The following is a 17,830-nucleotide window of genomic DNA, read 5'->3' on the forward strand; positions in this document are numbered from 1 at the left end:
AGTGAGTGTGCTGGGCCACGTGTGCCATCAAGCGATCCATCAGTGCCTCCAGCTGACCGGCCTCTGTCATGGGGGAGCCGTCGCTGTGGTGCGGAAACAGCCAGTAGCGAATTGTCTCTTCCTCACCCATGACTGCTGCTGTGTCAGTGGTGCTGCAGGCCATGGTGGTGGTGGTGCTGGTGCTGGTGGTGGGTTCTGTGGTGCAAGGATATGGTAGGTGTGAGTACAAGCCATAATCCAGTTTGTTTTCTAAGGCTACAAATTCAAATGAGGCAATGAGAGGAAGCCTACCCAGCGTCATTAGTTTTTTTTTTTTTTTTTTATTAATTGATAAATGTTTGTTACCATGTCCATGCAGTTCTCCTTTCCTTCAACAAGATTTTAGGGGCCCATGGGTGTTCTTCAGCGGGGAAGGACACTAATATTACACGGATTTTCCTTATCCATGGGTGTGTGAAGCAAGCAATGCAGGGAAGGGAAGTGAGTAAAAAAATCTTGCATGGCAGTGTTATAAAGTTGCATAAAAATACTAGTAATGTCAAAATGAAAGGCAAAAGTAGCAAAACCAAGATATAGTTCAAATTTAAAAGCAATGTAGAGAGGAAAGGAGAGGTGGGAAATGGTGACACAACAGGTGGGTGAGGCAGCAGGGATGTCACCAGTGTGGCCTCTCCTTCCCCCTCCACCTTGTGACTGTGTGGGGCGAGGGTCACTGCCTGCAAGGTAAGCCAGTGTGTGTAAGAGTAGTGGGTCATCCTCCGCACATCATTTTTTCTCTGGTATTTTCTCTGTAAGTCCTGTTCTTGCTGGGTAGAGACAAAATATAATGTGAGCAGAGTGGGTTGGCAAGTAATTCGCATGTTATTATTCTTTATTTTCTTATCCAATATTTTCTATATAAAAAACATTATTGCAATATCTTCTTCAATATCTTCACAACAAAAAATCTTGATCTTGCTGGGTGAAGAGGAAATACAATGTGAGCCGAGCAGGTTGGCATGTAACCAGTGTATCATCCTCTCATTACTGCTGAGGACAAGGCAGCTCCAGCGGGCAGGTAAGCCAACATATACTTCATTGAGGGTGGTAGCTGGTCTAGTGTGTACCATCCTCTATCTGGTATATTTTCCCCTTTTCCTGTGGCGGCCAACAGGGATAAGACTGTGAGTCATAAAAAGATCTTGTATTGAAGAAAAACATGTTACAAAATCATAATATTGAATTTGCCAACACTTTAAAGGAAATATGAAGAGGAGACAGTCTTTAGCTTCTTCTTCTTCTTTATGGTCAGTTGTTGAAGCTTCTCCTTTATGGTGGTTTGTTGCAGCTTCTTCTTCTTCTCCTTTATGGTGGCTTAGTGCAGCTTCTTTATAGTGGCTTGTTGCAGCTTCTTCTGCTTCTTCTTTATGGTGGCTTGTTGCAGCTTCTTGTTTATGGTGACTTGTTGCAGCTTCCCCTGTTTTCTGATGTTATTATGTGCAGTGACAGGATAGTGAAGGGCGGCCAGGAGTCACAGGGGACAGCCTCACCAGTAATGCATTAGACTCATGCGTGTTGCTCTGTTGCTCATGTGGTCTCAGCTCAGCAGACTGTGGCCTCTCCTTTCACGTGTGTTTGTTGCTTTGTACTGCCTTTGTGTGGCAATAAATGTGTGGGGCTGAGGGTGTGAATGAACATGAGAACATAAGGGAAGCTGCAGGAAGCCACCAGACCTACACATGGCAGTTCCTGTATGAAACACACCTATCTGTTTTTCCACCAATCATTTCTATCCATAAACTTATCTAATCTTCTTTTAGAGCTCCCCCAATGACTCAGCACTTACCAACCTAATATAAATTAGTGAAACAATCTTAATCAGTTTGGTTGAAGATAATGAAAAAAAAATGCTGATGTAAGACAAGCACACTGCTGCAGGATGAGGCAGTGAGGGTTGACATTACTCTCTTAACCCTTTCACCATTATCCATCCCTCATAACACATCTTTCCTCAGTCACTAACCACTCTTGAATATTTTCTTTTGTTCTGCAGCCAATTCCAAACATTATAAACACTAAAAATTGCAAAATCTATTCTTTTTATTCCATTTTTCTTGTACATCTTAAAAAGATTTCATGCATTGCTCTCACCACTGTGAATTGTTGCTTGTTGCCATAAAAGGGTTAACAAGACAGCAGATAAAGAAGTGGTATTTTCTTTGTCAGCATTTCACCCCACCTCTCTTCCCAATGAACCCAGCCATTAGCCAAACCTCAGATTACTTCCTTCCTGGGGTGCAGCCTCCCACACCCCAAAGGTCACTAAACTAACTTTAAACAACCACCTTCCAGTAGTGGCACCACACGTGTCCCCCCAGGGTGACCCGTGCCACTGGGAGGGCCGCCACACACTGCTGCTCATGTCAGTTCAGTGTCAATCCTCAATGTATTTATATTGTAGTACATTTTATATTTTAGCTTTCTTTTATTTCTTTTTACATTTTTTTTCTACTGTCTAAGTCATAAATATATATAAGTAGTTGGTTTCTTAAACAATCACCTTTTGCTTTCATGAAATAACATATTATTGTAATTATTATTATTATAAATATGACTATTATCACTAGCACAGCTTGAATAAAAATCAGTTATAAATTTACTGCACCATCCTGTGCCTGTGTATCCACATTGGTCTGTGACATATAATATTTAATCAATTGATTAATCACTTAATTTAATAAAGTAATTAAATAACTAGTTAAACAATATGGTATCTCCATTTCAACATCTAAAGGACAAGTAGACCTCAGTAGTCATACTTCCCTGCATGCTGCGTGTCTCGGGCACGCCTCCTGCACTGCTATCACTACACCAACGCGACAACAAACCTTCCAAAACCAATCAATATCACCAATGCTTTGTTACCCTCTGCAGGAGTGACGCGCCCCGCCTCTCCACACCGGCGTGACAGAGCCAGGCAACGGAGCTCACCTGCACTGTGCAGCGTCATGGCAGGGGACACACGGACACACAGACACACTGGAGGAGTGGGCTGTGGTGAGCTCAGATCCGCGCCCCACAGTGTTGGTGTGCAGGGACTGAGTGACGCCCACACACCGCTACTAATATACCTCTCTGTCCGCCTCCACCATCCACCACAAGATGTTTGGTGACAGAAACTCGAGGCCACAAGAAGCCAATGTGTCCCTGGCACAAAAACATTAAAAATTATTGGCACAAGAGTGAGGGAATGGAGCAAATTAACTAACCTAAGACAAAGGCGCGGCAGTCTTCACATGTCAACACGCTCCCTGACTCTGTCTTCACAACGGAGGAATTTGTTTTATTTCTTTTCACTCAACCTATCTTCACCTCCTTGTATCACCAGCGAGCCATTATCTTCTTTTTTATAGCTTTTAATTAATTTCAGTTTTTTTTATCTTTATTCATCTGCACGCGGGAAAGAAATATTAGGGCAGGAATTCTGCTGTTCGGCTGAGCTATTTTTGAAATATGTGCCTTTTGAGGAGTATGATGTATAATGAAGATTAAGCATATTGTTTTTTTTGTTTTTTTTTAGTGGAATGAAATGTTTCAATGTATTAAGGGAGCCATAACAATGCTTAGTTTAATTTGGGCCGAAGCTGTGATTTGATCCGCCCGCCCAGACTGTGGTCGTCTGCTAGGTGGCTTATAAAGGAAGAAATTATTCATTTACGCATTTTGTTTCATGTGTATAGGTAATTCATGAGATTGGCATTGTAATATCAAAGGAGAGTTGCCGGTGGCTAGGTACAGTAGATACCCACATGGCATTTCTGATAACAGAAATAATTTCTTTTACTTTTTTGGTTTAAGATTAAATAATAATAATAATAATAATAATAATAATAATTTACCTTCATGATTCCAAAGCACTATTTAATTAAAATGAAAAAAAATAGATGAGTAAATAAACGAATATGAAGATTTCCTGAGGGAAAAATTAGTCTAGGTTCGTATCTTTATAGGCGGGACGAGGGTAGACTGTGACAAGGACGACTGTAAACTAGGGCGAGAAGATAAATAAATGAATATATAAATAAACAAATAAATAGGAAGTGCCGCAATAAAGCCAAACACCCAGCGGAGCAAATTAATTGAAGTGAGGATATGAAGAGCGTATCGTACACACTACAGGCAAAAGGAAAAGGGCCACGCGGGCGACTATTGACACCGAGGTCAATACCAAGGATGTCACATACTCTATTCTGTGATCAACACACTCACTGTCATGGTGAACTGTAAGAAAAAAAAATTCGCATCTTGTTGAAAGTTTCCGTGAAGTTAAGTGTTCTGTGTCACTTCTGCCAATACTTGTCTCCTCCCAGTTCCTTCCTGTATATAGTAGCCTTATTCGTCCTTCTATGGAGTATTAATCCCATATATGAGGAGGTTTACCACACTCAGGTTCACGACTCTCATTGATTCCTCTTCCCTTACAGATTGTCTTAATTCCCTCACTGCTTAATTCCCTCAGTGCTGCATCTCTTCAGATGCTCTTCAGAACTTGCTGCTCTTCAGAATTTAGTGCTTCAATTTACAGTGTGTGTTGTACTGACCCCCTGGTTTCAAGGTGAACACGTGAGTGCATCCATCCCCCCATGAGCAAGTTGAACTTTTAACTTTCAAGATCAAATGTAGTTATTTTACTTAAAACAGCAGGCTTCTTTAGTGGAGACGGGATAAACACTGAATTAGAAGTTTTTTGTAAGATTTTTCTAAGTTTTCTAAGATAAAATAACACACACACACACACACACACACACACACACACACTATGTGCCCGGTGCACCAGTATCCTGGAGGGCTATTTTGATAAAACAAGTTTCTGAAAAGTAGCTTTTTATTCGACAATAAATTATGTAACATTATAAAAGTATCTTCCGCCCTCTTTCTCTTTCACACACACACACACACACTGTTCCAGTTTAATTCATTATGAAAAACAATAGTGAGGGGGGTTTACACGAGGCAAATCCCGGCTGCTTGCAGCAAGTGATTTTTAAATGTGTTTTCAAAGTACTTAGTAAGATAAAATACAATCTAGACTACAGTGTGATAAAAAATAAATAAAATAAAATAATAATAATGATAATAATAATAATAATAATAATAATAATAATAAAACAAGCATCTCATCTTCACATCTTTTTTTTAAGTAGTTACTGAATAAGATAAAACATAACAAAATATATAGTGTAAGAATAAAAATCAATCAACAAAAAAAGTAAGCAGCTCTTCAAATGTGTTTTAAACATTATTAGTGAGCAAAATACAATACAACCTACACTACACAGAGCATGACGTAAAACTACACTTGAAAAAAAATAGGCACCTAATCTTCCAATGTTTTCAGAGGAGTTAATCCAGAGTATATAACAAAATAAATAAAATAAAATGAATAAATAAATAAAAAATAAAAAAAAAATAAGACACCTAATCCTCAAATGTGTTTTCAAAGTAGTTAGTGAGCTTGTTGGTCTTTCCTTTGCCCTTCACCGGTTTGTACAGGAACTTGGACTTCTTGGGCAGCTGTCTCATTAGAGGAGATGGCTTGGGGAACTCATCAGCCCTGTGGTGTCCCCCAAGGCCATCGTAACCTACTTGGTCCCCTACCAGCTGCCTGTCCTTCCCTGTGGAGTGTAAGACCAAGGGTGAGGCTATGGCGATGATAAATTTTTTTTGCTAGTTAATGATTGAGGGTGGTTAAGTAGCTTAGTTCAGCAGATCAGGTTAGTTTAAAGCAAATTCAAAATGTACTGAAACTGGTTTTGAGTGTTGTAGTTTGAGTCATCTAAGTTTACATCATGATTAATACTATACTACCAAGAACCATCCTGACTGTGCTTCATTCTGCCCACACCCTAAACCTGCTGGCCTCAAACACCACACACACCCCCACCCACAAAGGCACCAGTAAGGAACGTATTCTGAAACACTGTGCCCCAAAAACGCTCTAGTTAACGTTCCATGGGTTTTCAAGGGAGTTTTAGGGTTCTAGTGAAAGATTGACAAGATTTCTACTTCATTAACAAGGCAAGCACTCTTGAGAACCCAGCTTATCATCTCTGGGGCCACTGAAAACAGTCGTGGTGAGAGAGCAAAGTGTTTTCAAGGGTGTGCCCACGTGTCTAAGGAAAGATTGGCGATATTTTTACATCATTAACAGGGCAAACACTCTTGAGAACCCGGCTGATCATCTTTGGGGCCTCTGAAAACAATCGTGGTGAAAAAGCAAGGCATTTCTGAATATGAGCCTGAGCTGATGGGAAAATGTGGAGGTGGTGTCACAGTGCTGAAGGTTGGTGAACCATGTGACTTTGTGGCACTGAGATGAAACATAGTGTTGCATTACATAAGAGTTTTGTAATGAACATACACACATAGCCACCCCCCTCTCTCAAAAACACACACACAAACACACACACACACACACTCACAGGCCTGGGAGGTGGTAGGTCCAGCATGCAGGCTGGCATAGGAGCCCCTGCCTCCCTTCATGATGTTGCAGCTGTCAGTCAGGGGATGCACCGAGGTGGAGAGAGGCTTCTGAAATGGTGAAGAGTGACAGTATAATGACAGGTCATTACGGATGGTCCTCGAGTCACGCTGGAGTTCCCTTCCTATGCCACATCATAAACTGATTTTTGGCACACTTGTAAGTCTGAACCAGCCTCAGAAAGCACCTGCAGTAAGTCATTCACCTGTGCTTGAATTCTTGTGCTCTGTCTCCTTTCACCTTAGACACACCTTGTAAAACCTCTCTCCCTAATTCCCACACCCTTATTCCCTCACCTTGGCAGGTGGAGGGCTGACTAAATCAACCAGTTTTGTCATGCCTGAGTCTGGCTCCTTCTGTCCTGTGGGTTCCTTCGATTCCTTCGTGATTCCACTGGGCCTCATGCGCACCACCTGGCCGGGACACAAGTTTACTGTGAGGGTGGTGGTGCTGCCTGGCTCATTATTGCTACACTCTCCATCACAGAGTGTGTGTAAGCTGTTCAGCTACATCAGGATACAAACTTAACTCTTAAAATCTGGGTGACTTCTTGAAATATATCAAATTGGTGTATTTCAACTTAAAATCATACAAAAGTATACGAGTATACTCTTACACTGAGAACATTACTAGACACAACACACAGCTCAGTGATTTGAAGACAGCACCCATGGAACTTAGTAAAAGCAAGTAATCTCAGCCTAAATAACAGTATAAGACAGTCACCAGGTTCAGAATTAATAATAATAATAAAAATAATAATAATAATAATAATCTACCTATTCTATATACCAGACCAGGAATCCCAGACAGGGTGGCCCAGACAAAATACCACACACACACACACACACACACACACACACTCCTTGCCCACCACCACCACTACCACTACCACCAACATCAAGTGATGGTGTCAATATGGTGATACTACTGACCTCAGGAGTGACAGAATCGCATTCCAGTTGGCTGTGCAGGCGCTTGAGCAGTGCTGGGGCTGGACTTTCAAACAGCAGGCGGTGGAGGGCACTGCTACGGACGTCATCTGAAGGAGAGTGGAGACGTGTGGTAAGGGAGTGTGGAAATGTGCTGAGGGAGAGTTTAAGTAGTGTTATCTTACAGGAGAGAGAGAGAGAGAGAGAGAGAATAAGGAAAAAAAGAGAAGAGAAAGACAAGGAAGAAAAAAAGCAAAAATAAAGAGAAAAGACAAAAAAAAAGATGGAGAAAAAGGGGACAAAGAGAAATGACAGAAAGCCTTCATCCCTTTCCCCCTCCTCCACCACCACCACCACCACCACCCACCTGAAGGAGAGGCAATGGACTGCTCCAATGCTCGAATCTTGGCCTTGAGTTTTGTGTTTTCATTCGCCAGCCCCTCGTTGTCCTGCTCCAAGTGACGGGTTGAGATGGTGAGGGTGTCCTGCAGAGTGAGGGAGAGTGAGAGAGGACAGACGGGTATACTGTGTGTGTGTCTGTGTGTATGAATGAGTGAGGAACGGTGTGAGATAAGACAGGGGGGGTATATATTGTGTATGCGTGTGTGAGAGAAGGAGTGAGACTGAGCGAAAGTGTGTGAGTAAAGGAAGATTAGAGATAGAGACAGAGAGAGTGAATGTGTACAAAAAGGGAGGAATACAGAGAGAGGCAGAGGCAGACAGACAGAGATACACAAAAACATAAACACAAACACACACACACACACACTCACCACCTCCTCCTTCAGGCTCTTGGCATTTTTCTCCGCCTCCTTGCACTTCCTCATCACTACCATCATCTCGGACCTCATCTTAGTTCGCTTCTCCACAGCCCTGCTCAGCTCCCTGCAAGAAGACATCAATCAGTCACTCAGTACAGGGCTCATCAAGTTATGCCAGAGTTCCCTTCCTACACCACATCTTAAACTGTTTTCTGACATAGCTGTGAACCAGACTCAGTAAGCACCTGCAGCAAGTCACTCATCTGTGCTAATGCTACAGTACTGAGTCATAATCCAGGAATTAAGAGCTTGAATTGAAAAACCATGAGAGTTAAATAGAATGGTGAAAGATACATGGGTTTTATGGGATGTAATCAAGGTTCTAGTGATAGATTAACAAGATTTCTACATTATTAACTGGAGAAACAGTCTTAAACACCTGGCTAATCATCTCTGTGGCCTTTGAAATATAGCCTTGCTTGTAAAAAATCACATGATATCTGAGTAAACAAAAAAACAGTAAAAATCAATCAAATGAGTCAAACTGACACCACTCAATTTTAGAACCAAACCAAAAACAAAACACTAAACAAATCAAATCAAAAGAAAACCATCACCACTCACTTCTTCAGGACAGTGCAGAATGTAGCAATGTTCTTCACACCACTGGATCCACCTGCCTCACCGTTGACCAGCAGTGTGACCTCCTCTGTTGTGCCATTCAGGACAGTCTCCAAGCTGCCAGGTGCACAGGGTGGTGGTAGTGGTGGAGAGAGACACAGGAGAGATGTGGGATAAAGGAAAAAGAATTGAAGGTATAATTATGGCAAAATGGCATAAAATCCAGTGCCAGGTTATAAAGTTTTACCCTGAGTTAGGTAGACACATGATAGTTAAGCAGCTATCAGTTCACAGGCCTGCAACCAGACAAAGTACTTCACCGGAATCTGACGTGATGTTTCCACTAAGGATAGCAGAATGTTGAGAAGGAGCTTGTTACGAGCTGGGCGCTGGCTGGAGTCTAACTCGGGTGAAGGAGAGGGTACCTTTGTTATCTGTCTGCTGTTTGCCAGTGACTGACTTCCGAGTTCCGAGTTATCTCCACCAGTTTTTCTCGCCCACACTATTTGCTAATTCTGCACAGGGGTCTTATCTACCCATGTATGGAGAATACTACACATTTATGAGGAGGGGGAAGGTTGAATCATATCACTCTATTAAACAGGATGGAATCAAAAGCTTTTCATCTCTCTCTCTCTCTCTCTCTGGCTCACCCTTGCAGTAGCTTGAGCTTCCCCTTCAGTTCATTGACCTCCTCCTTCATTTTCTTGGACTTGTCCACAACACTGTCCACATACAGCAGCTGCGTCTTGAGTGCCCGGATGGTGGTCTCCTTGTCGACAATAATGGTTTCTCTTGCTCGAAATTCCTCCCTGCCAATAAACACAGCTGTTGTAAGTCTTTTATCTGACCCACAATGCCTCCCTGCCACCACACACAACTGTTGTAAGGCTGCTCCCTGACCCACAACTCCTCCCTGCCACCACACACAGCGGTTGTAAGTCTCTTATCTAACCCACAATGCCTCCCTGCCAACATACACAGCTGTTGTAAGGCTGCTCTGACCCACAATGCCTCCCTGCCAATACACACACAGCTGTTGTAAGGCTGTTCCCTGACCCACAACCCCTCCCTGCCACTACACACACAGCTGTTGTAAGGCTGCTCTGACCCACAATGCCTCCCTGCCACTACACACACAGCTGTTGTAAGCCTGCTCCCTGACCCACAACTACTCCCTGCCAACACACACAGCTGTTGTAAGGAGGAGGAGGAGGAGGAGGAGGAGGAGGAGGGCTATGGCTAAGAAAAAAGGTAATTGAACACTGCACACTGCTGCCACTCACCTGAGAGCCACAGCCTGAGCCTTAGAGTTGCCAGCATCCTCCTTGTGCTTCTTCACCTCCTGCTCCTTAAGCTTCAGCTGAAACTGTCAACACACAACAGCATTTGAACACAAGCCAACAAGGGAAGCTGCAGGAAGCCCTCCAGCCTACACGTGGCAGTCCCTGTATGAAACACGTCTGCCTTTTTTCCACCTGTCATCGTTATCCAAAAATCTAATCTTTAAAAGCTCCTCAATTACTCAGCACTGACAACCTAATCACTGACTCAATCATCTTCTGCTCTATATTTAAATCTAACTTGTTTCAACACAGGAGGTATTAGCAGTGGCAAACATAGTGAGAGTCATCCATGTTATACTAAACCCTTAGATAACAAGCTAATTGCCAAGAGGACTAGGTTGTTATAGTGCAAAGTTAAATATATATCCTCTAGTTATTCTTTCATTCCTTTCACCAGTAAACTCTCTACTTGATTCTGTTTTTCCACCTTCCTATAACCGGTTTTTCATCTCAAGTTACAATCTACTCCACATCCATTCTTTTCCTCCACATAGTCACACATGTCTTCCATTCTGTAGTCTCTCTTGTAACCCTCCATCAACTTTTTCTTTCCTCCACATACTCATCCACATGTTATCCATTCTATTCTATTGTAGCCCTCCACCACCATTTCTTCTCCACCAGTGCTCCCCATGCCCCTTCCTCCCGCACCTTCAAGTTGTCTATCTGCTGCTGGAGGGTGTCGGGATCTGTCTCAATCTCCGAGTCACTGGTCTCGAAGAACAACTTAATGAGGGTCCTCTCAGTGGCCTTAGTGCGGCACTGAGGACACGACTTGGACCTGTGTGAGTGGGAGAATGTGAAAACAAAAACAAAAGTAACACAAACAACAATACTAATATATGCATCTATACACCAGGCTGGCAATCCCACACACACACACACACACACACACACACACACACACACACACACACCATTCTCATTCCTAGCCCAATCAGCTGCTGGTGGAAAGGGAGAGCCTCGTAAACCACCATACTACATACAGCCATAGCAAGGCCTGACAGCACATACTGGTTTACCTTGCCCCTTCATGATGAGACTGTTCTCTACCCTGCCCCTACTCCAATCCTGAGGCCAAAGCAGGTGCAGGGTGCCAACAGTACTAAAGAAATAATACCCCACTGGCTTGGCAGTATAAGCAAACTCTGCAAGTTCCTTCTTGCTTCTGTATTCCCTCCACGTCAGGCTTGAACAGTGTCAAGAGGCAGATTTCAAGACACTTCTTAAATTCTGGATACTCCCTTGACTGTAAAGTATAGGGACTGGCAGCCTCCCATGCCACTGCACCTACACTTTGATCCACTCGGTGATGCAGTGTGCATGGAAGGTGTGGCCGCAGGGCGTTGCCGACACATCCTGCCCCTGCACGATGATGTCCACACATATCATGCAGGTTGCCCTCATCTCCGTTGGGGCCACAAACCTGTAGAAAAATAAAGAATTACAATAACAAGTCATTTACAGTCTATCTACACTCTGTCAAGGCCACAAAGTTGCAGGAACGTAGTAAATGGTGAAACAGGTCGTGTACAATCTCTTTACCTGTCATGTACAGTCCCTAGCTGGTTTGCAAGAACACACAAATAGTGAAATAGGTCGTGTACAATCTCTTTACCTGTCATGTACAGTCCCTAGATGGTTTGCAAGAACACACAAATAGTGAAACAGGTCGTGTACAATCTCTAACCATCACATACACTCTCCAGTGACAGTGCAGTTGTGTCCCACTGTCACCTTGACTCTGGTGCACCAGAACACAAATGCAAATATCTACAATGACACAATCTACACAACAAAGGAATTAATTTTTCAATATCACTCATTATATAAAGTAAACAGTCATCCATAATCTTGTTAATGGTAACAGGAGCGCTCCAGACCTCCCTCAAACCCTGTGGGGAATTATTCATCTAGCCAAGTCTCAATAATTTCTTTGATACTCATCTGGTCTTCTTACCTGGTGGGCTTCCTTACCCCTACCAACATGGGCAAAGGCAGGGAAGCCACACACTCCAGTGGTGCACCACCTCTTGTAAACAAAAAAATCAATTACAAAACTAACAATACTATGAGCTGGATGAAGCATCATATGCAGTAAATTACATATATTTATCTAGTTCTTCCAAGAAAATCTGAGAGAGCATTCCACATTCCTTTTCTTACATTCTAACTGGATTCTTGTATGAGCCTGAGTGTGATTCCTTTAAGACAGCGATCATAACACTTAGGCATCTTGCTGCTGGGAAAAGCTACTGGTAAAATGCAGTTGTGCAGTAGTGATGGCATTGGGGGTCATCAAGAGAGCCACAGGTGATTCAGGATTACTCCTGAGCACCGAAAACTGTTTCTTTACATCGAAGCTTTTTCAACAAGACCACATTTACATTATTTCAAAGATTTAATTACTGTCTTACACTCTGTGTCTTTCCTCCAAACATATGAAAACAAAGTAGATATTTATAAAAACTATAAATTAGTAATAAACAGCAGCTTTTGCTGTCTTTTAATATTTGAAATCAAGTAACTTTGTTCCAGAACCAAATTATGATACCACAACCAAAGCAATAATGAGTTCAAAATTTCGTTCAAAAACCAAATTTTGCAAACATTGCCCACACCCTTGCCACCCACATTCCATGGTGCACCCTTCCCCTCAGGACTCGACGGCCCTGACCAACCTCACCTCTGTCTCCAACCCGACGCCAAGCCTCTGGCCACCCTACTTATCACCACATGGGAGTGAGGTCAACCCTCATCCCCTTGTCTCTGGACGCCAGCCATGGCCGTGACCTGAGCCGACCCACCAACCACCCCATCATCAGCAGCCCTTGTCCACCTGGCATCGGTAGCAGACCTGCGGTCCACTGGCAGCTCATCGCATCATCTTTGTACAGTTTATTTTATTAATATACATACAGCTGCTTTACAATGAGTTTATCTATATCATGACCACCTCTACAGATGTACTAGAAGAAGAGTATATATATATCTCCTAGTACAAGGGAGGCATTCATTAACTGAGGTTCCACTGTATCAGAGCATTACTGAACGTCATTTTCTTCTAGACAATACGTCACCGATGCTCAGCCAATCACTACGTGTGTATGTGGCAACCGCAGCAGTCAGCCGGCCACCCACAAGAGTTCTCAGTGTCACTCTGGCAGCCGAGAGCAGTGGATACAAGTTTAAGTGCCAGGATTTTATTGTGAAGCTACATAAGCAAGAGGACTTGGCTGTACAATTCTTAAGATGGCATGGTGTTTTGTCCCCCAGTTTAGATTAAATTAGGTAATATTAAGTTAGGTTAGTATCCTTGATGGGGCATCCATGGGAGAAAAGTTCCCTCATGGTTAGGTTAAGTTAGTGTTCTCAAAGGTGAGGTGTCCAGTGGAGGACAAACCCCCACCCCCCAGATTGGTTAAGTTAGGTTTGATAAAGTTAGGTTAGGCCAGAAATTTCCCTATTTTCCAAAATATTGTATCTCACCCTTTGGCTTTTTCATGAATGTCCAAATCTGGCTTCCCCCCTCTAAAACCCTCCCTTCCCACCAGGTCCCCAACCTTCTTGGTGGATGGGGGAAGGATGGGGGGGCAAACTTATTATAAAGAATTACCGAAATAAATATCAATGACCACTTACATGAAGCTTCACTGATTAAGTTGTGTCTATCCTCTCCTGATGTATACTGCTAATTAGTTTGGAGAAGTTGCTCTTAGGATTCACCACTGCATTGCATTCCACACACACATACACACACACACACACACATACACACACACACACACACACACAGACACACACACACACACACAAACACAAACACACACACAAACACACACACACACACACACACACACACACACACACACACACCTACAGTTTCATCACTTTTCTACCTGTCATGTAAGAAACCTTTCAGAGCAAAACAATGAAGATAATTTTCAATTTGAACTTAACATTGTCTTGCAAAAAGTTTCCAGAAATAATACACAATGCTAAATCTTAACTTCACCTGCCACCAGCCACCTGTCTTCAGCTGACCCCTACCGAGTCAGGCAAGGTACACTAATGGCTAAAATTACGAACCAAAAGACATCAAATCTTAACCCAACTCACTGTCACACACACGGCCACTTGCAACACATCAACATACATGACGTGAGCCCCTTTCAATCACTGTAACGTTAATGACACAGATAACAAAGAAAGACACCAATTTACATTAAGGGAAGAAAATATAAAAACTTAACCCAGCACAAAAATTGTCACACGGCACTTTCAACACATCAACACAAACAAACCATGGCTGCTGTACTTACCAGACACAACACAGAGTAAGCCCGAACACATCAAGGCTGGCTGGCTGACCTGAGCACCTTTAAATCACTGTAATGCGGGCTTAAAAGGCAAGGAATAGGAAATAATTAAGAACCTTGTCTTGCTCCCCACACTCAAGAAAGCCGCGGAACACGGCCGTCAGCAGCGTAGCCAGATTGTTTTGGCCATATTATCGTACTACACAGGTTGCAATTATTGTACTTCTGGTAAAATTGCCGTACATATGTAATTATTCCAAATATTATGCAAAACCGCCACTTTCCAAATACAGAATTTAGGTTTATATATATATATATATATATATATATATATATATATATATATATATATATATATATATATATAGAGAGAGAGAGAGAGAGAGAGAGAGAGAGAGAGAGAGAGAGAGAGAGAGAGAGAGAGAGAGAGAGAGAGAGAGAGAGAGAGAGAGAGAGTGTATGTGTGCGCACACCCCCTAAACACCTCTAGACACACTCTAATACCTCCTAAACACACCAAATACACTGAAAGCACTGTCACGGAAGACAAATACTACAAAGACTGACAGGGCAGCAGGAAAAATTAACCTAAATATTGTTTTCTTAACATTTTCCTGTTTTATCACCTCCTCCATTCCTTCTCCTTTCCTCTTCCTCCTCTATTTCTCTTATTTTCTTACTCATTCTACTCTTATCTACACGTCTGAGTTTAGAAACACGTGGAAACACCATTAAAACACAGCAAAGGACGATAAATATTACCGAGGAGACAGCGGAGCCGATCAAGGTCCCGGGTCCATGATGACGGCCGTGACGTCACGGCTAATTTACGTACCGTAACGGATTTCATTTCGAAATTGACCCCTCGAAAAAATGGAGCTAGGCTGGAATGCCTTATATATTCTGACTTGACAAATACTTAAACTAATATCCACAATATTATAACAGCTCTAGCTTGAGTAGTATTTAAAAAATATCCAAATGAAATATGGAAAAAGTGTTGAAATATTCGGCACCATTTAAATCATTGAAAAGTCCACAACATTTGAATTTTCAGGAACGTAAAAAATTTTAAAAAATCTGAACTATCATCTTACACCATCAAAAGTTACCTGGAACAAGAAGTAAACAAACAAAACCGAAATTGTGTAAAAAACAAGTGTTGGAACCTAAACACGATTAAAAACCACCGAAAAGTCCACCCATTTTGACTCAATAACAAGATAAAACACTTTAAAATATACGAACTATTTTTTCAAGCAATGAAAAGTTAGTTACAAGCTCAAATAGAGAGACAATAACACAAAAAGTGTTGTAATCACAACTTTTAACAGGACCATAAATCATTTCTAAAGTCCACTTATTTCTCTCAACAGGAACAAAAAAACACTTTAAAAATCATAAGCGATTTTTAGAAACACAAAAGACGTAGTTAGAGCGTGAAATAAAAAAACAAGTTTGTCAAAATACTGCCAAAAAAACACCCCAGATTTTCGTAAAGCAACACAAAATTGAAAACAACTCAACACAAGCAACGAAAACACTTCTAAAGCAAGTAATTATTTTTATAAACCATAAAAACATGCTATACCAGCAGAATAAAGAAGTTAAGAAAATTACCGAAAAAATATTGGAACCAACAGGTTGAAACAGATCGCCAGCTGTCATGGCGGCCCTTGACAGCGGAGAGAACGGCCGCTATTTTGCCTGTTATTCTTCCATCGTAACTAAATGAGGTAATGGCAGGTATACCTAGCTAGCGGATATGAAAGCCTAGTCATGTGGCTCCACTTTGTGACGTGTTAGGCTTACAATAAATAAGAGATGAAGCAGATGAAAGGTCATAATAAGGACGCCCTACCTCTATCTGTTTGTTTACATAGATCTCCCTTCAATATTTAGCTAACGAATAAACTGACAGGAAGTCCGCGGGAGGAGTGTGTTACGGTGAGGGCGGTAAGGCTGACAGGAGAAGGCTGCCAACACTTTGGCTCCTTTTAGTGACGTGTTAGGCATACAATAAATAAGAGATGAAGCAGATAAAAGCTCATAATAAGGACGCCCTACCTCTATCTGTTTGTTTACATAGATCTCCCTTCAATATTTAGCTAAATTTCCAGACTCAGATGCGAGGAAACCCTAAATAAATAATAAATAACCTCAAAAACACCCAAATAACGAATAAACTGACAGGAAGTCCGCGGGAGGAGTGTGTTACGGTGAGGGCGGTAAGGCTGACAGGAGGAGGCTGCCAACACTGTACTCACCTTAAGTAGCTGTGTCTCTGGTGCTGCTTGATGGAGGAAGAAGCTGCCCGGAATATGCAAACACTGATCGCTATTAGGAGAGTGTGTGGCAAGACTGGCCAGTGCTGACTAAAACAATGTAACACCAATCCCTCCTTCCCCAGCGCCCCTGCCAAAACAATGTAATCACACCACCACCACCGCCAGGAATATGCACTGATCACTATTAGGAGAGTGTGTGGCAAGACTGACCAGTGCCCACCAAAGCAATGTAACACAAATCCCTTCCTCCCCAGCGTCACCACCACCTCCACCAACGCCCCCTGCCCTCACAGCACTAGTCCTTAGCCCGCGAGTCCAGCGTTACTAGATTGTTTTGGCCATGTTTTCGTACTACACAGGTTGAAATTATTGTACTTCTGGTAAAATTATTGTACATATGTAATTATTCTAAATATTATGCAAAACTGCCACTTTCCAAATACAGCAGAATTTAGGTATATATATATATATATATATATATATATATATATATATATATATATATATATATATATATATATATATATATATATATATATATATATATATATATATATATATATATATATATATATATATATATATATATATATATATATATATATATATATATATATATATATATATATATATATATATATATATATATATATATATATATATATATATATATATATATATATATATATATATATATATATATATATATATATATATATATATATATATATATATATATATATATATATATATATATATATATATATGTATATATATATATATATATATATATATATATATATATATATATATATATATATATATATATATATATATATATATATATTCTTTCTTTTTTTATGTAGGAAGGACACTGGCCAAGGGCAACAAAAATCTAATAAAAAAAAATGCCCACTGAAATGCCAGTCCCATAAAAGGGTCAAAGCAGTGGTCAAAAATTGATGGATAAGTGTCTTGAAACCTCCCTCTTGAAGGAATTCAAGTCATAGGAAGGTGGAAATACAGAAGCAGGCAGGGAGTTC

The 17,830-nt window shown here is 41.3% G+C and overlaps 2 protein-coding genes across 2 annotated transcripts in view; both read right to left on the reverse strand.

Annotated features, from left to right (window-relative positions):
• Window positions 1-3,004, reverse strand: part of LOC135094289 (protein ecdysoneless homolog) — a 34,593-nt gene extending 31,589 nt beyond the window's left edge. The window contains 2 exon segments of the mRNA XM_063994280.1: window positions 1-195; window positions 2,905-3,004. The exon segment at window positions 1-195 is cut by the window's left edge and continues 69 nt beyond it. Of these exon segments, the coding sequence (XP_063850350.1) occupies window positions 1-195; window positions 2,905-2,989 (280 nt within the window). The 5' untranslated portion in view covers window positions 2,990-3,004.
• A 1,842-nt stretch (window positions 3,005-4,846) lies between these two features.
• Window positions 4,847-14,481, reverse strand: LOC135094373 (E3 ubiquitin-protein ligase TRAIP-like). Its single transcript, XM_063994414.1, has 12 exons — window positions 14,434-14,481; window positions 11,475-11,606; window positions 10,832-10,961; window positions 10,121-10,203; window positions 9,488-9,646; window positions 8,838-8,951; window positions 8,226-8,337; window positions 7,820-7,937; window positions 7,456-7,562; window positions 6,817-6,933; window positions 6,462-6,570; window positions 4,847-5,654 (listed from the first exon to the last, which is right to left on the reverse strand). The coding sequence occupies exons 2-12, from the start codon at window positions 11,585-11,587 to the stop codon at window positions 5,458-5,460; spliced, it is 1,359 nt and encodes a 452-aa protein (XP_063850484.1). The 5' UTR covers window positions 11,588-11,606; window positions 14,434-14,481; the 3' UTR covers window positions 4,847-5,457.
• Between the last annotated feature and the right edge of the window lie 3,349 nt (window positions 14,482-17,830).

The sequence above is a fragment of the Scylla paramamosain genome, chromosome 45, assembly GCF_035594125.1.
Source record: "Scylla paramamosain isolate STU-SP2022 chromosome 45, ASM3559412v1, whole genome shotgun sequence".
Taxonomy (NCBI): domain Eukaryota; kingdom Metazoa; phylum Arthropoda; class Malacostraca; order Decapoda; family Portunidae; genus Scylla; species Scylla paramamosain.